The sequence below is a fragment of the Crinia signifera genome, chromosome 7 (assembly GCF_055691185.1).
Source record: "Crinia signifera chromosome 7, ASM5569118v1, whole genome shotgun sequence".
Classification (NCBI taxonomy): domain Eukaryota; kingdom Metazoa; phylum Chordata; class Amphibia; order Anura; family Myobatrachidae; genus Crinia; species Crinia signifera.
Window position 1 is genome coordinate 58668231 of NC_139223.1, and position 18625 is coordinate 58686855.

The following is an 18625-nucleotide window of genomic DNA, read 5'->3' on the forward strand; positions in this document are numbered from 1 at the left end:
TAAGATTTAAAAAAAAAAAAAAAAAAAAATATTGAACAGAGATGTGTAATTAAGTGACTTATAAATGTAAGCTATATTATTTATTTACAGTTTCTTAAATATTGCAGCAGATTCTGTTGTGCTTTACAATAGTAGACAGAGATAAAACAAACTGGGTAACAACAGAGACTTGGAGGTAAGAGGCCCTGCTGCAAGCTTACAATCTATATGCATCTTAAAGAGTAACCAGAGCTTATGCCCCGTACACACGGGGGAGATATATTGCTGAGCAATATATTGCTGAGTGTCTCTTCTGTTAATCAGCGACCAGAGATGGTCGCTGATAATCGGGAGACTCTGCCGGGGGAAGAGGCAGGGAAATAGCTGATCGCAGGAGCAAGCTCCTGCGACCAGCGACCATCAGGGGCTGCACACGGGAGCGCGCACCCGGCGATTCATCGCCGACAGCACACACAAATCACTGGCAATATGGTCGCTCAGTGACCATATTCCCAGCGATATGTGCTGAAATTGCACCCGTGTGTACGCACCTTTAGACTATCCTTAAACTTTGCACAAAAACCTAGATTTCCTATCTGGCCAAGAAAAGACTTAACAATTTCCAGAAATAAAAATTTTTTACTTGTTTCAAAACACAGAAATGCCATCGTTTGCAATACAGAACCATTTAATTGAACAAAATGTTACGCTGAAAACAGTTATGGTACAAAGGATCATTAATGTCTAGGTCTGAGATGAGGAACCTTTGGCCCTCCAGTGGTTGCTGAAATACACATCCCAGCATGCCCTGTAACAGTGTTCTAATGGCCAAAGAGCAAAACTGTAGCACGGCATGCTGGGATGTGTAGTTTAACAACAGCTAGAGGGCCAAAGGTTCCCCATTCCTAGTCTAGGTCACACCAAATAATTGCCATGGACAAGATTGACAGACAAAGGGGGATATTCAATCACTCGCAGCCATCTCCAGATGGGGGAGATGGCTGCGAGGCCCTATTCAATGCTGTCTTCCCCAACAGCATTGAACAGGGGACCTCACAGAACAAGCCCGACTTCACAAGCAGTCGGGCTCGTTCTGCCGAAAACGGCCTGAAACTGACAAGCTCCCGGCTGCAGCTCGCCTCTTCCCGGCCACGCCCCCTTCTCGACCCGCTGCAGGCAGGACATTGAATCCCACCTGCAATTTGTCGGTCAAGCAGACAGAGAGAACAGGACAGGGTCACGGCTGTGCTTGTGTCAACATTTTTAGTCAATGTTGACCGTATTGTGTCGACCATAAACACTGAATAATACTTTTCGCCTAGTAGAGGAGACGGTCAATTCCAACTAGCCATTACAGCAAGAAACTAAATAACCTTGATTATGTCAAATTTTATTGTATGGAGTAGAGGAGGCCCACAGTGTAGCCTTTCCTCTGAGCTGGGCTATTTATCTGCAGCACCCTAAGTAAAAGCAGGCATACCTGGCATTGGCGGAGACCTGGGTAACAATGGTATTCATGATCAATGGCACAAATTCCGACACCACATTGTGAATGTTTAATTTGTACAGCTGTAGAAAAATACAAAAAGAACAAAAAAGTTATAAAACATTTAAATAAATGCACTATAGCGTTGGTTCTCAATTCTACTCCTCAAATACTCCTAACAGTTCATGTTTTCTGGATTTCTGTAATCAAGCACAGGAGGGTTGATCAGTGACGGCCTGTTGGAGGGTACCTAAAAACTGGCCATGCACTATGTCAAACAACTATACAAATCAGTATATAATGGCCTTTATTCAGATCTGATTGCAGTACAAATTTGTTCTCAAAATGGACAAAACCATGTGCACTGCAGGTGGGGCAGATGTAACATGTGCAGAGAGAGTTACATTTGGGTGGGGTGTGTTGAAACTGAAATCTAAATTGCAGTGTAAAAATAATGTAGCCAGTATTTACCCTGAACAGAAACAAAATAACTCACACAAATCTACAGGTGCGTACACACGGATAGATTTGGCAGAAGATCTGGGCGTTCCCGACCAATTGAAACGACCAATCGCTCAAATCGTTCCGTGTGTATGAACGATATATCAGATGATGCGCATACCCGACGGTCATTGGTAGAGGTCGCTGATCTTTCCTGCATGCAGAAAGATCAGCGACCAATTGTTAGCGATGTGTACCAATCGTTTTAGGTGTATTCACGATAAACGATTTGGTAAGGCTATATATATTTATTAAGACCTCTTTAAGCCTTCTATTGTGTGCACAACCCCTCGGTCTGGGCCCCAGGTGGGGTTCTGTATCTACGGTCTCCTAAAAGTCAAACACCATATAATAATACCTCAGCCAAAACAGCCATGGGAAGTTATTAGAAACTACTGCAATACACACCGAATGTAATACATACATCAAAACTAAACACTTTGGGCCTGATCTTGAGTCATCCATATCTATATATATATCCGGCTCTAGCAGATATCAGTATAATGTGCATGCATGAAACAAAACAGCGATTGCCAATGCACCGGATGAGACCAGCTGATGAGGATCGCTCCTGAAAATACATCAATCTGTCTGTTGGCGCACCACACTGTCCGGGACTTGGGCATTTCTGGACAGTAACTGAGGGGTAGATGGATGAAGCCGTGATAAGGGAGGAGAAGTGATACAGTGCCTGGTACTTTATCACCGGCCAATCAGCCTCTAAATGTACCTTTTTAAACCCAGCCTGTAACTTAACAGTCAGGAGCTGATTGGCCGGTGATCAAGTACCAGGCAATATATCACTTCTCATCCCTTATCACTGCTTCATACATCTACCCCAGAGAAAGGAATGACTCATTTTGCGGGGTGCCGTGGGCAGGTAATACTATACTTCAATGTGTGATCGTAGCGTTTGGCCATGGATGAGTTTTCTATTTTTGATTAACCTTTAACTTCTAGCCAAGTCCAGGTACTAACTGATGACCACTGTATCTGCAGATGGGAATACAGCAGCAGATACATATGACCCAGAATCAGGCCACTTGCATAATCAAATGATGTCCATTAGAACACACTAAAACAATATAAATACAGATGATGCTTTCTCTTTAAATTGATTTTGTTTACACGGTCACAAGCATTGTAAATTCAGCAATAACCTGAGAATCTGCCTTACCTGGTACATGAGCACGACTATTATCGGCAACTCCGCCAGCACCTTAAGGGAGAGGGAACCCTTTGGGATGATTGTATGCTGTATGAGAAAGATATGAGAAAGCCATAAACACAATAAGCCAAGTGATAAACATAGAAGCTAAAGGCCTCTCACTGCACACAGGATAGCATAGTCGAGCCTGGGGACTGTAGGGGGCGCAAGCTAATTGTGGGCATTGTAAACCCTTCAGCCAGAGACCGATCCAAGGGGGTGGGATCAGTGCGAGCGCTCTCCCCACACACATCATGTAGGCAGAGGAGACTGCTGCTGTAAGGGCTGAAGGTAAAACAAAGTCCCCAGGGGGAGCGAGGTTTGGACAGGGGCAGACTCTTATCGCCAAGTCACACCAACAAGCCTGGGCCCCCTCAGCACCCCCGTACCCATCAGGATGGATAATATGGAGCTTGCATCCACATTACTTACTGTTCTAGTTTCACTGTCATCTCGCTCCGGATTTACTTTGACTACAATCGTGGAAATCATGCCAACCATTTCAGGAGCAGGAACCGTGTTTTCGGGAATCACTGGAGGGTTCTCAAAGTAGCGGTTCTTGAATTAGAGAAATAAAAAAAGGGTCTGCTTTACCAATTAAATAAAAAATATTCTACTGTACATTTCCCAAAACACCATATTACACAAAATAAATAGTAATCAGATCCAATAATGCAAATTTCAAAATGCACAAGAACACTGCTAGACTATACACAACACAAAAGCTCAAATAAATGAGGGTACAAATCTATTAGAATTTCATTAATTTGTAACAAAAATGAATAAAGACAAAACAGCAACTTCTATGGAAGCTCATAAAAGCACGCCCAATCCCTCAAGCGCTAAAGAAAAATGGACTTCAGAAAGCAAGCAGAGGTTAAAAAAAAAAAAAAAAGGGGGGTGGTGCTTGGGCTGTGAATATTTTAACTGTTTAGTGCCCAGACTCCTCCCACACCTGCTATACATTAAGGCAGGCATGCTCAAACTGTGGCAATCCAGCTGTTGTGAAACTACACATCCCAGCATGGCATGATGGACGTGTAGTTTCACAACAGCTGGAGGGCCATAGGTTTGGATATGCCTGTATTAACCCCTTCATGACAGAGCCAGTTTTTGCCTTCCTGACAGAGCCCTTTTTTTCAAATCTGGCATGTATCACTTAAGTGGGGATAACTTTTTTTTGCTTTTACTTATCCCAGTGATTTTGAGATTGTTTTCTCGTGACACATTGTACTTCAAGTTAGTGGTAAATTTTCGTCGATACAGTCTGTGTTTTTTTGTGAAAAATACCAAAATGTCGTAAAAAAATGGAAAATTTTGCGATTTGCAAAATGTTAAATTTTCTGCTTGTGAGACAAATAATCTTACCACTCAAAATAGTGAATAACTAACATAGACCATATGTCTACTTTATGTTGCCATCATTATTTCAACCTCATTTTCATTTTTTTGGACACTAGGAGGCTTCAAATATGAATAGCAAATTCTCAAATTTTCAAGAAAATTTCAAACTCTGATTTTTTTAGGGACCAGGTCAGTTATGATGTGACTTTGAGTGACTTGTATGTGAGACACCCCCATAAATGATGCCATTTCAAAAACTGCACCCCTCACAGTATTCAAAACAGCATTTTGGAAGTTTGTTAACCCTTTAGGTGTTTCACAGGAATTAAAAGAAAGTGTAGGTGAAATTTCCAAATTTCATTTTTTTTGCAGATTTGCAATTTTAATACATTTTTCTAAGGAACACAGTAGATTTTACTAGAGAAATGTGACTAAAAATTGATTCCCCCAATTCTTTGGTTTTCATAAATATCCTATATGTGGCCCTAGTGTGCACGGTGACCAAACCACAGGCTTCATAATAGAAGGAGCACCTACTTGATTTTGGAGCCTCCTTTTTATGAGATTATTTTTTAGGCACCATGTAGGTTTCTAGGCACCATAAGATGCTAAAAGTTAGGTACCCCCCCACAAGTGACCCCATTTTGCAAACTACACCCTTCAGGGAATTCATCTAGGGGTATAGTGTACATTTCAAACCCCCAGGGGTTTCACCAATTGTGGTACAACTGGGCAGTGAAAATGAAAAAAAATAATTTTTCATTTTCACAGCTCAGTTGTATCAAAATTGGTGAAACCCCGGGGGGTTTGAAATGTACTCTATACCCCTAGATGAATTCCCTGAGGGGTGTAGTTTGCAAAATGGGGTCACTTGTGGGGGGGTTCCACTGTATGGGTGTTTCGGGGGTCATTCAACCAGAATCTGTGCTGCAAAATCCAAAAATCACTCCTTCCCTTCTGAGTCCTGCCATGCACCCAACTGGTATTTTTTGGTCACATGTGAGGCATTGCCGTACCCGGGAGAAATTGGGGCACAGATTTTGGGGTGCTTTGTCTCCTTCATTCCTTGTGAAAATGAAAAATTTTGAGCCAGATCTGCATTTTTGTGTAAAAAAATGTAATTTTTTACACAAAAATGCAGTTCTGGCTCAAAATTTTTAATTTTCACAAGGAATGAAGGAGACAAAGCACCCCAAAATCTGTGCCCCAATTTCTCCCGGGTACGGCAATGCCTCACATGTGACCAAAAAATACCAGTTGGGTGCATGGCAGGACTCAGAAGGGAAGGAGTGATTTTTGGTGGTGGAATGAATGGCGGGTGCTATGTCGCATTAGCAAGACCCCCCAAGCACCAATACAGTGGAACCCCCCCACAAGTGACCCCATTTTGGTCACCAGCTTTGGGAGGGGGGCTGGCGCTGCGGCTGGCGGGGGGGTGGGAGGGGTGCTGGCGCTGCGGCAGCCGGGTGGGTGGGAGGGAGGGGGGCTGCCGGGTGGGAGGGGGGGGGGGGCTGGCGATCGTTGGTGATCGGTGCGGTATACGCACACACACACACACACACACACACACACACACACACACACACACACACACACACACACATATATATATATATATATATATGTGTGTATATATATATATATATATACATATATATACATATATATACACACACATATATATATATATATATATATATATATATGTGTGTGTATATATATATATATATATATATATATACACACACACACACACATTTGCACATTTTTTAATTTTAATTTATTTTTAACTTTTCCAGCAGCAGCATGATGCTGCTGCTGCTGCTGCTGCGGGGGGGAGGGGGGAGGAGGGGAGCGCAGCGTGCGCTCCGGACGTAGCGGTTGAGCCGCTGGAGCTGCTGCTGCTGCCGGGTGAGTGCCCGGCGGGTGGGAGGGGGGTGCTGCCGCTCGGTGGTGATCGGTGCTGCACCGATCACCACCGTTTTCTGTGTTACCGAGCGGCTTAGCCGCCGGTAACACAGGAAACGCTGTGATTGACTGTTCAGATTTGAACAGCCAATCACAGCGATCGCCGACCGGGGGGGGCACCCCTGCCCCCCCTGGGCGACGAGGGGGGATGTCTGCTGTCAGGGACAGCAGACATCACCTAACTGTCACTGCGTCTCTAGACGCAGTGACAGTTAGAAGTCATGACGTATATATACGTCAACGGTCGGGAAGTACTTCCCGACCATGACGTATATATACGTCAAATGTCGTGAAGGGGTTAAGGTATCCAGTGTCCCCCATGGATGATAGACTATAATAAGAATTTCTAAAAACAAGTAAATGTCCAGTTTCTAAGAAACTATTATCAGATGATGTACTCTAAATGATTCTTGGCAAAAATGGATAAGTACAATAATCCGGAACAACGTATCATTTAAATGATTAAAAACAGCTGCTTACAGAAGAAAATACAACATTCTAGATAGGTCAGCAGAGAATAGAAAGATCACAAGACATTGATGTTCTAAGGCAGTGGTGGGGAACCTCAGGCCCGGGGGCCGTATGCGGCCCCCTAGGCAGTCTGAGTGGCCCTCCTACCCACCCGGCGGCTTTGCCAGGAGTCAAGTACAGGGGACTTCTTGCGAGAGGTTGGTAGTTCTTGCGAGATTCCTCTTAATTAACATCAACCGGAGACTCTCAGTCCTATTCAGCGGCAGCCACCAGAGCGTGGGACGGCTGCAGCAGGATAATTTGTAAGAGAAATTTTTACATATAGCCCCCAAAGGATTTTTCCACCATACAATTGGCCCTTGGCACAAAAAAGGTTCCCCACCCCTGTTCTAAGGCAAAGCCTGGTCATCCTGTGGCACTCCAGCTGTGGTCAAACTACACATCCCAGCATGCCTTGCCACACTATTAGTATGCTCAAATAGCAAAACTGTGGGACTAGTAGTTGATGTGGAACAGAATGGCCAGGTGTTCTATAGAAAATGTAGCCATGAAATTGTTTATTAGCAGAAATATTACAAATGTAATGACAAACACTTACCACAACCTTTGGAAGCTCTTTATAAATCTGCCTCACGAAGTCTAAAAAATGATGAATCTAAAACACATTGAAAAAAAAAACAAGTCAACTGTGAAGTCCTATTATGAATGCAAAAAAGCAATAGTCATATGTAGAGTAATATGAATAGAACTCATGAGAAATACAGGGTCTGTCAAAGTAAAGCAACCCCACCAGCAGGCAATGCAACTCACCTCCTGAGTAATAGGTGGCCGGAACTGCTTGTGTAGCTCAATGATAATCCTCAGACAGATCAAGACATTCTCCTCATTCTCAGTCTACAAGGAACACAGCAAATATTTGAAGGTTATTTTACCGCACACGGCTGCATGCTACAGGAAACGTCTGTATACAACAGGTTTTACTTAAATATCAGTGACAATACCTCCAGGAATCGGAACATGACGGAAAGAATGTTTTTGGTGTGGGGCCGCAGATGTTCATTGGTAGGGATTCGGTGGATTATTTCCAAGACCAGTTTCCGCAGTTGCTGTAAAGTTTATTTAAAAAAATAAATAAATAGAAAAATTAACTAAATCCGAAAATAAACTGACAGGTTGTTTTCTTCCATTTTATACTGTAACAGTATACCTTTTAGATGTTACAGTTATCTGGGGGATCCCCCTGATATGGGCAGATAACTGTAGTGACTTGCAGCACCCAAGGTCCCTGCTCGCCACCCATCACAGAGGTCAGTAAATCTCCGTTTGAGACCCCTGGCCTCTCCACCCCCCACGCCACCCCTATTTGGCAGAGACACCTTTATTTTCATAAAAGGAGCCCGTTGACGTCATTTCCCGTCATGGACAAAAAAAAAACCTTTACCATCCAAGACCACTGATATTAAAAAATACACATTCACATTAAAAGTAAAAATAAACAGCAACATGAGAAAAAAAATATTTCTCTGGCAATGTTATCAAATAGTTACATAACGAAAGTTACTGGGGCAGATGTAACATGTGCAGAGAGTTAGATTTGGGTGGGGTGTGTTCAAACTGAAATCTACATTGCAGTTTTAGAATAAAGCAGCCAGTATTTATCCTGCACAGAAACAAAGTAACTCACCCAAATGTAACTCTCTCGGCACATGTTGCATCAGCCCCACCTGCAGTGCAGCATAGTTTTTTGTCTATTAAAGAAGGAGTTTGCTTTTGTAAACCAACCAGAATCAGGCCCTTAGTCTATTGAATAAAAAATACCTTGGCATTACCCTGAGGGTGTCGTGCAATTATAGTGAAAGCATAATAATATTATTATCATCAAGGTCTTTAACACGGTCATAAAGAAGTAAGACAGAAACAAGCAATGGGAGGCTTTCCACAGGGAAGTATATTATAATTTCTGCAGCACTGCATGATTTCCTTGATGTTGGTCACATCCAGAGGGAGCAAGGCAAGTCGGAATGGGACTAACTATACCTGAGCAGGTTTCTCCTGAAGGAACTGAACTTCTCCATCCTGCAAGAAGGTAAGAAACCGCGGGATGATGTGCTCCAAGAAGGTGGAGTACTGGGCTGAGGTGGTGACATTCTAGACAGAAACAAACAATTATTTAAATCCCCTTTCAATTGGTATAACTTCTATTCGCACGCCATGATTGCAGCACCTTAATAAAACATTTTAATAATTCTTAAATGCAAATATAACCATATTTATACAACCTCAGCAACTGGCAGATTGGTACAGACTACCTTATGGCACCTTCAGTCATGAGTTCTGTAAATCCCGGCAACACCAGTGTTTAGGGGGTGTGGCAGGGGTAGTTGGAAGTGGCAGGGTGCATTACGCAGATGATGCCGTACCACCACCATCACTGACAGACAATACAGTAATGCCAAGGTACTCGGCCAATAACATCTCTGTTGGGAACAATGGGGCAGATGTATTAAGCCTTAAAAAGATATAAATGCAAGGGTGATAAAGAGAGATAATCGTCCAGCCAATCAGCTCCTTACTGATATTTTTCAAACCCAGCCTGTAAGATGACAGGTAGGAGCTGATTGGCTGGACATTTATCTCTCTTTATGACCCTCGCGTTTATCTCTTTTTAAGGCTTAATACATCTGCCCCATTGTTTGCAAATCCTGTAACTGCAACCAGTGGGGGCTCCGGTACAGTTAAAACAGGAGCTCAGAATGACAGCCTTTTCTCAGTGAGGCGGGTACACAGGAACACCTTAGTTGTGTATTTATGTAATGGGTTGACAAGTAATGCAAACCAGGTACATGCTCGATTTTCCCAGTATGGCTGCAGTATGAACGGGGTACCCAGGTTATGCCCACAGTAGACTGTAGGGCAGGGCCGGATTTGTCACTAGGCCCGTGAGGCACGGGCCTAGGGGCGGCACCTGCTATGGGCGGCAGCTGCCAGGAGCTCTCTGCATCCCCACAGCTATACATTGTGCTCAGCAGCGCTGATGCTGCTGTCCGTCGGCTGCCGCTGTAACTGTCCCTCTCTCGGCAGCAGCATCAGCACTGCAGCCGTACAATGACCCGTCCCCCCTTCCTTCCGAGCAGTGAGTGGCGTGCATGCAGGAAGTATTCCTTCCCTGCTCACACGCTGACGCTGATGACCTGTGAACTCCGAGTCAGTCTCCCTACACTGAGCACTCAGGTTACGAGCCCTCCCTCCTCTCTCCATGCTGCACTGTGTCTGGAGCACTTTAACTCTTTCCATACCTTCTATTAAACAGTAAGTGCTATTATGGTGTGTGTGTGTATACAGTATATATGTGTATATATATATATATATATATATATATATATATATATATACACACATACATACCCACGCGGGTGCACGTATACATACATACATGTATACATATGGGGGGGGGGGGGCGGCAAAAATGTTGTGCCTAGGGGCGGCATGACCCCTAAATTCGCCCCTGCTGTAGGGGCCAAATGAAGTTGCAATGTCATAAAACCAGTTCTAATATAGCTATAGAAATTACTGCTTAAAAGCCCAGTAAAAACGGATCTCCTAACATCTCAGAAACATTATTTCTACAGACAAACCATGTGAGAAAACAATCAAAATACACTGACAATGTTACAGCAATCAGATCTTATCAGTTTTGCTCTCAGCGCCCAATGTGACTTATTACCACACTCGCTGCATACCCAAGCACTCACTCATTCATTCACTCACTCACACATGTCACATTTTTTTGGGCTCAAGACTGATGGTCTCATCATTTTGCTGTTAACAATCTAAAATCAAAGCATAAGCATTGTACATGTACATGGCAAAACCTCAGGTGACATCCAATTACCCAGACATTGCTGCAACTGTGGTTTTCCAAAAGGAGTGTAATGACTTATGCCAACATCCTTTGATCTCATCATCATCAAGTGTGTCCATAAATCCCATTTAAAGCGGAGCACTACTAGTCAATCTATGTAGTCCCCTATTGATGTAGCAGCAGAAAGGGCCAATTGCATTCAGTATAAATGGGCAGCGTTCACCAATAGCTGCTGGGAACCAAAACAAATTCCCTCAAAAAGCAGGCTCAGGTTAAGGTGCCCATACGGTACAATAATTGTATGTGTTATGGACTAGATGGGCTCTAGTTTAAAAAGCACATACTTTTTGAGCTGCGCTATGGGATGTGCGCGAGAGTGCGCATCGAACACAAAAAGCGCACCATGTATGGGCACCATTAAACAAATGACTATGGCAGAAGTTCCCAAAGGCGGTCCTCAAGGCACCCAAACGGTCCATGTTTTAGGTATATCCATTGCTCAGCACAGATGGTTAAATCAGACTGACTGAGTTACTAATTAAGTCACCTGTGGCCAAGCATGGATATATTTAATACCTGGACCGGTGGGGTGCCTTGAGGACCGCGTTTGGGAACCTATGGACAATGTTGCAATTTAAAGCAGGCTAACTCTCACGTCCCCAAACACATACCTCAAAATTCTCGCTGACTTCCTGCATCATTTTCAACTTGGTTTCATCCGCTGTAATATTTAAATAAATTAAATTATTTAAAATATAGATTTACAAAAAAAAAAAAAAAAAAAAAAAAGATCAGTGGATTCGCAAATAGTAACCACAATCATATATGGTACATCGTATGTTCGCATACACAGGCATTACTTTGAAACATTTAACTTGTATTCTTTAAGCTTAGTGCAGGCACTTTCATGCTGCAAGTTGACAAAAATACCCGTAAGGTTTTGGGTCTTGCATCTATTTTTTGACACTTTGGGGTAGATATACTAAAGGCTCCCATACATAAATCAGACCTAATTTCCCCGGCAGCTTCCCAGGAGAGCTCGCTAAGGATTTGGCACTTAATGTGCCATTTTGTTATATGGGATAAATCGCATGCAATGTATCCCCTGTAATAATTCCTGGGGAGCTGTAGGGGCAGGAGAATTTACAGCAATCAGATCTTATCAGTTTTGCTCTCAGCGCCCGATGTGACTTTTTACCACATTCGCAGCACACTCACGCACTCACACATACACACGTCACATTTTTGTGGGCTCAAGACTGATGGTCTCATCATTTTGCTGTTAAAACCCTAAAATCAAAGCATGAGCACTGTACATGTACATGGCAAAACCTCAGGAGACATCCAATTACCCTGACATTGCTGCAACTGTGGTGTTCCAAAAGGAGCATAATGACTTATGCCAACATCCATTGATCTCATCAAGTATGTCCATAAATGCCACTTAAGGCGGAGCACTACTAGTCAATCAATGTAGTCCCCTATTGATATAGCAGCAGAAAGGGACCAATTGCGTTCAGTATAAATGGCCAGCGTTCACCATTCGTTGCTGGGAACCTTCAAAAATATAGGCAGGCCACTGATTGGCTGAGAGTGTTCTCTCTCAGCCAATCAGCTGCCTTGTAGGAGAGGGAGGGAGGGAGAGAAGGAGGGGGGAGGGAGAGAGCACTCTCAGCCAATCCATGACTGGCCAATATTTTTGAATTTTGTTTTTCAAATTCTGCAAGCGCTCCCCGCTTAGCACTTCCCGGACACTGCGCTGCACCCACACCCAATGCTGCCCTCCCCTTCATATAGGTGAGTGCCAGTGGTGCTTCACCGCTGGCACACACCTACTGATTGGACCTAACACATCACGGGTGCTATAAAGCTGGCGCGATGTGCCGCTGCAGGTTCAATCTCTAGGGTCCGACCCCATGCACATGGGACCGCGCATCGGGTTGGATGGGATGTCGCACATATCTGATTTGGGCATATTTTTTGGCCCGATACAGCAGGAAATCGGGCCAAATCGGATAAGTGTATTGTGGTGGTGTATCCCAGCAACCAATCAGGTGATGTGTATCATTTTCTAAGATGCAATATAGAAATGATAGCCAAGATCAAGGTTGCTATGGGCAACAACAGCACTTTGAATCACCCTACCCCCTTGAATCAATTCAGATGCTACCTGCAGTGATCAGAAGCGTTAGAATACGCTGCAGGGAAACTGAGGCATGGTAACGTGAGAACAAACTGCAAGGTTTGTTTGTCTTTAATGTTTATTCCAGAACCCTGTATCGGTCACAACCCGTGCAGTTCCTCTTTCCTGCCTGGTGTCTCTCTCTCTGAGCCGATACTTCTTGCACACACTGGTCTGTACCTAAGTGCTGAGATAGAGACCAGTATGTGCTAGAAGAGCAAAGGGGGACACGGAAAAAGGAACTGGAAGGGTTGTGACAACACTACATTTCTTATTAATTTTCAGTACCAGGACACTGAGTGTAATAGCTTGTACGCCACTTTTCCTGTTGGATACGTACGTGTGTTGACATCTGTTAGTGCAGCCACAAACTGGAGGTATTTTTTCATGAGGGTAGTCTGGTCGACCACAGTGGGTCCTGATGGTGGTACGAATGCCATTTTCCTTTGTTCAGTTTACCAATTCAATGAGAACCGATCTGTCATCCCACCTGTCATGGCAATATAGAATTATAAATGAGAATCACAAGGACATGTTTAAATGACTCCTTTCAGTAAATAAAACTTTCTTAGCATCAGTAAAGGGGGATATGTACCAAAGCTTTTCAAGAGGAGTTCACCATAGCAACCAATCAGGTACCACCGATCATTTTCCAAATAAATGCTATAAAGAGATAGGTTTGCTATTGGCAAGTTCTCCACTCTATGGGATTTATTTACCAAGCTGGGAGTGCTAATAAGGATGGCATGTTGCCCATAGCAACCAGTCAATCACAAACTACTTATTTAGCAATAGATGGAATCTGATCGGTTTCTTTGGACAACATCCCATCTTCAATATAACTCCCATCTTATTAATAAACCCCTATACGTTTAATACATTTCCCCATCAGTGTGGCAACTTCCTGAAAACTGCAAGTATATAGGTTACAAGTCTATATGCCGGATCTCTATGAAAACTATCAGTTAACGCAGATGGACATATACATACATAAACCAATTAGTGGACTGGAGATATTTGAGAGAGTATAAAAGGATCTGAGACAGGGCCAGATTCTCGTCTAAGCTTCAAAAGTGACAAAATGGAGAGTGATAAACAGCCAACCAACCAGCTCCTACCTGCCATGTCACAGACTGTTTGAAAAATGTCAGGCAGGAGCTGATTGGCTGGCTGTTTATCACTCTCCATTTTGTCACTTTTGAAGCTTAGTACATCTGACCCTAGGTCATACCTTAATAATGAACATGGATTGTGTGTCAATTCTATTATACATGCATCATTTTCTACTATTTCACTAGTATAGCGCTTTACAAAGAATATTGCATTAATTCAGTTATTGCCCCGTGGAGCTTACAATCTCTATCAATATAATGCTGAGTCAATCTCAGTCATTGTGAAAGCAATTTATGTAACTCAACAAACTAGTGTATCCCAAAGTATATTTTTTGTAATTGTGATCTTATTGCTTCTGCAATAAAAGTATAGTCTATTGAATCATATCTTGTATTTCCATTATTATATAAACATGCCTCTTCCCGCTGACTTCATGCCATCTATGCTATGGAGACTGCAGAACTGCTGTGGTGGTAAACAGGTAAAACATTTCATTGGTTGCTATGGGCAACATCACTTAAAAACTCACACCAGTAAAATTACAGCTAAATGTTATATGGCTCTTTATTAGGTTTAAATGGAAATTTGCTTAGAAAGGGCCATGAAATCACCCCGTGTGTAGCCCCTTTACTAGGACACTCTAGGCAACCCATGATATACAGGATCCTATACAGCTGCAACCTGAAGGATGTAAATCTGAATCTCTGAAATGTGATAAGAACGCCAGTGAAATGTGTTTATTATGGGGTGTTTTGTAGCCTATTTATATTATCTTATAACACAACTCTTTGTAGAGAATCCCATATAATAAAGGCCAAAGCTGCTCCACACCTCTCTGAGGAAATCAACTGTTTTGTGCGCCAGTGGCCACTAGATGACGTCCAATGGCCAAAGTCAAGTGCTCCTAGTTAGGGCATGCACAACTGCTGGGGCTGACATCACTGTTATGTTGTAACATCATGCTGACACGCTCATAACTCGTTTGTCATAATTCACATTTTTTTTGAGGGCACCAATTAACTTGATGGACTGTGGTAGGAAACTAATGGGGCGTGCACATGCTTCCATTCAGGGTCATTTTCGTTTCACTTTTGCTTCTAGAAGGTTTAACTGCCTTCAATGCAGGTTCGATCAAGATGCGTGGTACCTGCTGCAGGTAGGATCTGAAAAAGGAGCCAACATCCCGCGGGGCCGTGCATCGGATCGGGATTGGATCTAAAATGCTCTGAAATGGCCTCAAACATGTTCAATTTACATGCAACCTGTTAAGATTGTATCTAAATTGGGTCATTTTGGGTAAAATCGTTCTGGTGTGTACCCTACATTGTAACGTCAAGAGTTCAACCACTATTGGTCAACACATGAAAAAGGTCAACATACCTTAGGCTACATGGTCAAACGGTCAACACAAGGAACATGTCAACATGAGTTTAACACTTTTTTTTTTAATGGTGTTTTTTTTTTTTTTTAACCCCTTCCTGACAGAGCCAGTTTTTGCGTTCCTGACAGAGCCCTTTTTTTCAAATCTGACATGTCTCACTTAAGTGGGGATAACTTTTTTTTGCTTTTACTTATCCCAGTGATTTTGAGATTGTTTTTTCGTGACACATTGTACTTCAAATTAGTGGTAAATTTGGGTCGATACAGTCTGTGTTTTTTTGTGAAAAATACCAAAATATCGTGAAAAAATTGAAAATTTAGCGATTTGCAAAATGTTAAATTTTCTGCTTGTGAGACAAATAATCTTACCACTCAAAATAGTGAATAACTAACATAGACCATATGTCTACTTTATGTTGACATCATTATTTCAACTTCCTTTTAATTTTTTGGGACACTAGGAGGCTTACAATATGAATAGCAAATTCTCAAATTTTCAAGAAAATTTCAAACACTGATTTTTTTAGGGACCAGTTCAGTTCTGATGTGACTTTGAGGGACTTGTATGTGAGACACCCCCATAAATGATGCCATTTCAAAAACTGCACCCCTCACAGTATTCAAAACAGCATTTTGGAAGTTTGTTAACCCTTTAGGTGTTTCACAGGAATTAAAACAAAGTGTAGGTGAAATTTCAAAATTTCTTTTTTTTTGCAGATTTGCAATTTTAATACATTTTTCTAAGGAACACAGTACATTTTACTAGAGAAATGTGACTGAAAATTGATTCCCCCAATTCTTTTGTTTTCATAAATATCCTATATGTGGCCCTAGTGTGCACGGTGACCAAACCACAGGCTTCATAATAGAAGGAGCACCTACTTGATTTTGGAGCCTCCTTTTTATGAGATTATTTTTTAGGCACCATGTAGGTTTCTAGGCACCATAAGATGCTAAAAGTTAGGAACCCCCCCACAAGTGACCCCATTTTGCAAACTACACCCCTCAGGGAATTCATCTAGGGGTATAGTGTACATTTCAAACCCCCAGGGGTTTCACCAATTGTGGTACAACTGGGCAGTGAAAATGAAAAATTATTTTTTTTACACAAAAATACAGTTCTGGCTCCAAATTTGTCATTTTCAGAAGGTATGAAGGAGACAAAGCACCCCAAAATCTGTGCCCCAATTTCTCCCGAGTACGGCAATGCCTCACATGTGACCAAAAAATACCAGTTGGGTGCATGGCAGGACTCAGAAGGGAAGGAGTGATTTTTGGATTTTGCAGCTCAGATTCTGGTGGAATTTTGGTGGGTGCTATGTCGCATTAGCAAGACCCCCAAAGCACCAATACAGTGGAACCCCCCCACAAGTGACCCCATTTTGCAAAGTACACCCCTCAGGGAATTCATCTAGGGGTATAGTGTACATTTCAAACCCCCAGGGGTTTCACCAATTTTGATACAAGTGGGCAGTGAAAATGAAAAATTACATTTTTTTACACAAAAATGCAGTTCTGGCTCAAAATTTTTCATTTTCAGAAGGTATGAAGGAGAAAAAGCACCCCAAAATCTGTGCCCCAATTTCTCCCGAGTACGGCAATGCCTCACATGTGACCAAAAAATACCAGTTGGGTGCATGGCAGGACTCAGAAGGGAAGGAGTGATTTTTGGATTTTGCAGCACAGATTCTGGTGGAATGAATGGTGGGTGCTATGTTGCACCAATACAGTGGAACCCCCCCACAAGTCACCCCATTTTGCAAAGTACACCCCTCAGGGAATTCATCTAGGGGTATAGTGTACATTTCAAACCCCCAGGGGTTTCACCAATTTTGATACAAGTGGGCAGTGAAAATGAAAAATTACATTTTTTTACACAAAAATGCAGTTCTGGCTCAAAATTTTTCATTTTCAGAAGGTATGAAGGAGAAAAAGCACCCCAAAATATGTGCCCCAATTTCTCCCGAGTACGGAAATGCCTCACATGTGACCAAAAAATACCAGTTGGGTGCATGGCAGGACTCAGAACGGAAGGAGTGATTTTTGGATTTTGCGGCTCAGATTCTGGTGGAATTTTGGTGGGTGCTATGTCGCATTAGCAAGACCCCCCAAGCACCAATACAGTGGAACCCCCCCACAAGTCACCCCATTTTGAAAACTACACCCCTCAGGGAATTCATCTAGGGGTATAGTGTACATTTCAAACCCCCAGGGGTTTCACCAATTTTGATACAAGTGGGCAGTGAAAATGAAAAATTACATTTTTTTTACACAAAAATGCAGTTCTGGCTCAAAATTTTTCATTTTCAGAAGGTATGAAGGAGAAAAAGCACCCCAAAATCTGTGCCCCAATTTCTCCCGAGTACGGAAATGCCTCACATGTGACCAAAAAATACCAGTTGGGTGCATGGCAGGACTCAGAACGGAAGGAGTGATTTTTGGATTTTGCAGCACAGATTTTGGTGGAATGAATGGTGGGTGCTATGTTGCACCAATACAGTGGAACCCCCCCACAAGTCACCCCATTTTGCAAAGTACACCCCTCAGGGAATTCATCTAGGGGTATAGTGTACATTTCAAACCCCCAGGGGTTTCACCAATTTTGATACAAGTGGGCAGTGAAAATGAAAAATTACATTTTTTTACACAAAAATGCAGTTCTGGCTCAAAATTTTTCATTTTCAGAAGGTATGAAGGAGACAAAGCACCCCAAAATCTGTGCCCCAATTTCTCCCGAGTACGGCAATGCCTCACATGTGACCAAAAAATACCATTTGGGTGCATGGCAGGACTCAGAAGGGAAGGAGTGATTTTTGGATTTTGCAGCTCAGATTCTGGTGGAATTTTGGTGGGTGCTATGTCGCATTAGCAAGACCCCCCAAGCACCAATACAGTGGAACCCCCCCACAAGTGACCCCATTTTGCAAACTACACCCCTCAGGGAATTCATCTAGGGGTATAGTGTACATTTCAAACCCCCAGGGGTTTCACCAATTTTGATACAAGTGGGCAGTGAACATTAAAAATTACATTTTTTACACAAAAATGCAGTTCTGGCTCAAAATTTTTCATTTTCAGAAGGTATGAAGGAGAAAAAGCACCCCAAAATCTGTGCCCCAATTTCTCCCGAGT

At 42.6% G+C, this 18625-nt stretch overlaps 1 protein-coding gene across 4 annotated transcripts in view; it reads right to left on the bottom strand.

The window, feature by feature from the left end:
* Nucleotides 1–18625, bottom strand: part of TRRAP (transformation/transcription domain associated protein) — a 136760-nt gene that overhangs the window by 107209 nt on the left and 10926 nt on the right. For all 4 annotated transcript variants that reach the window (XM_083153159.1, XM_083153160.1, XM_083153162.1 and 1 more), the window contains exons 2-10: nt 13341–13490; nt 11490–11539; nt 8994–9104; nt 7958–8062; nt 7767–7850; nt 7555–7611; nt 3606–3731; nt 3144–3221; nt 1460–1548 (exon numbers count right to left, since the gene is read on the bottom strand). In XM_083153159.1, the coding sequence (XP_083009285.1) occupies nt 1460–1548; nt 3144–3221; nt 3606–3731; nt 7555–7611; nt 7767–7850; nt 7958–8062; nt 8994–9104; nt 11490–11539; nt 13341–13440 (800 nt within the window). In that variant the 5' untranslated portion in view covers nt 13441–13490. The remainder of the gene's footprint in view (nt 1–1459; nt 1549–3143; nt 3222–3605; nt 3732–7554; nt 7612–7766; nt 7851–7957; nt 8063–8993; nt 9105–11489; nt 11540–13340; nt 13491–18625) is intronic.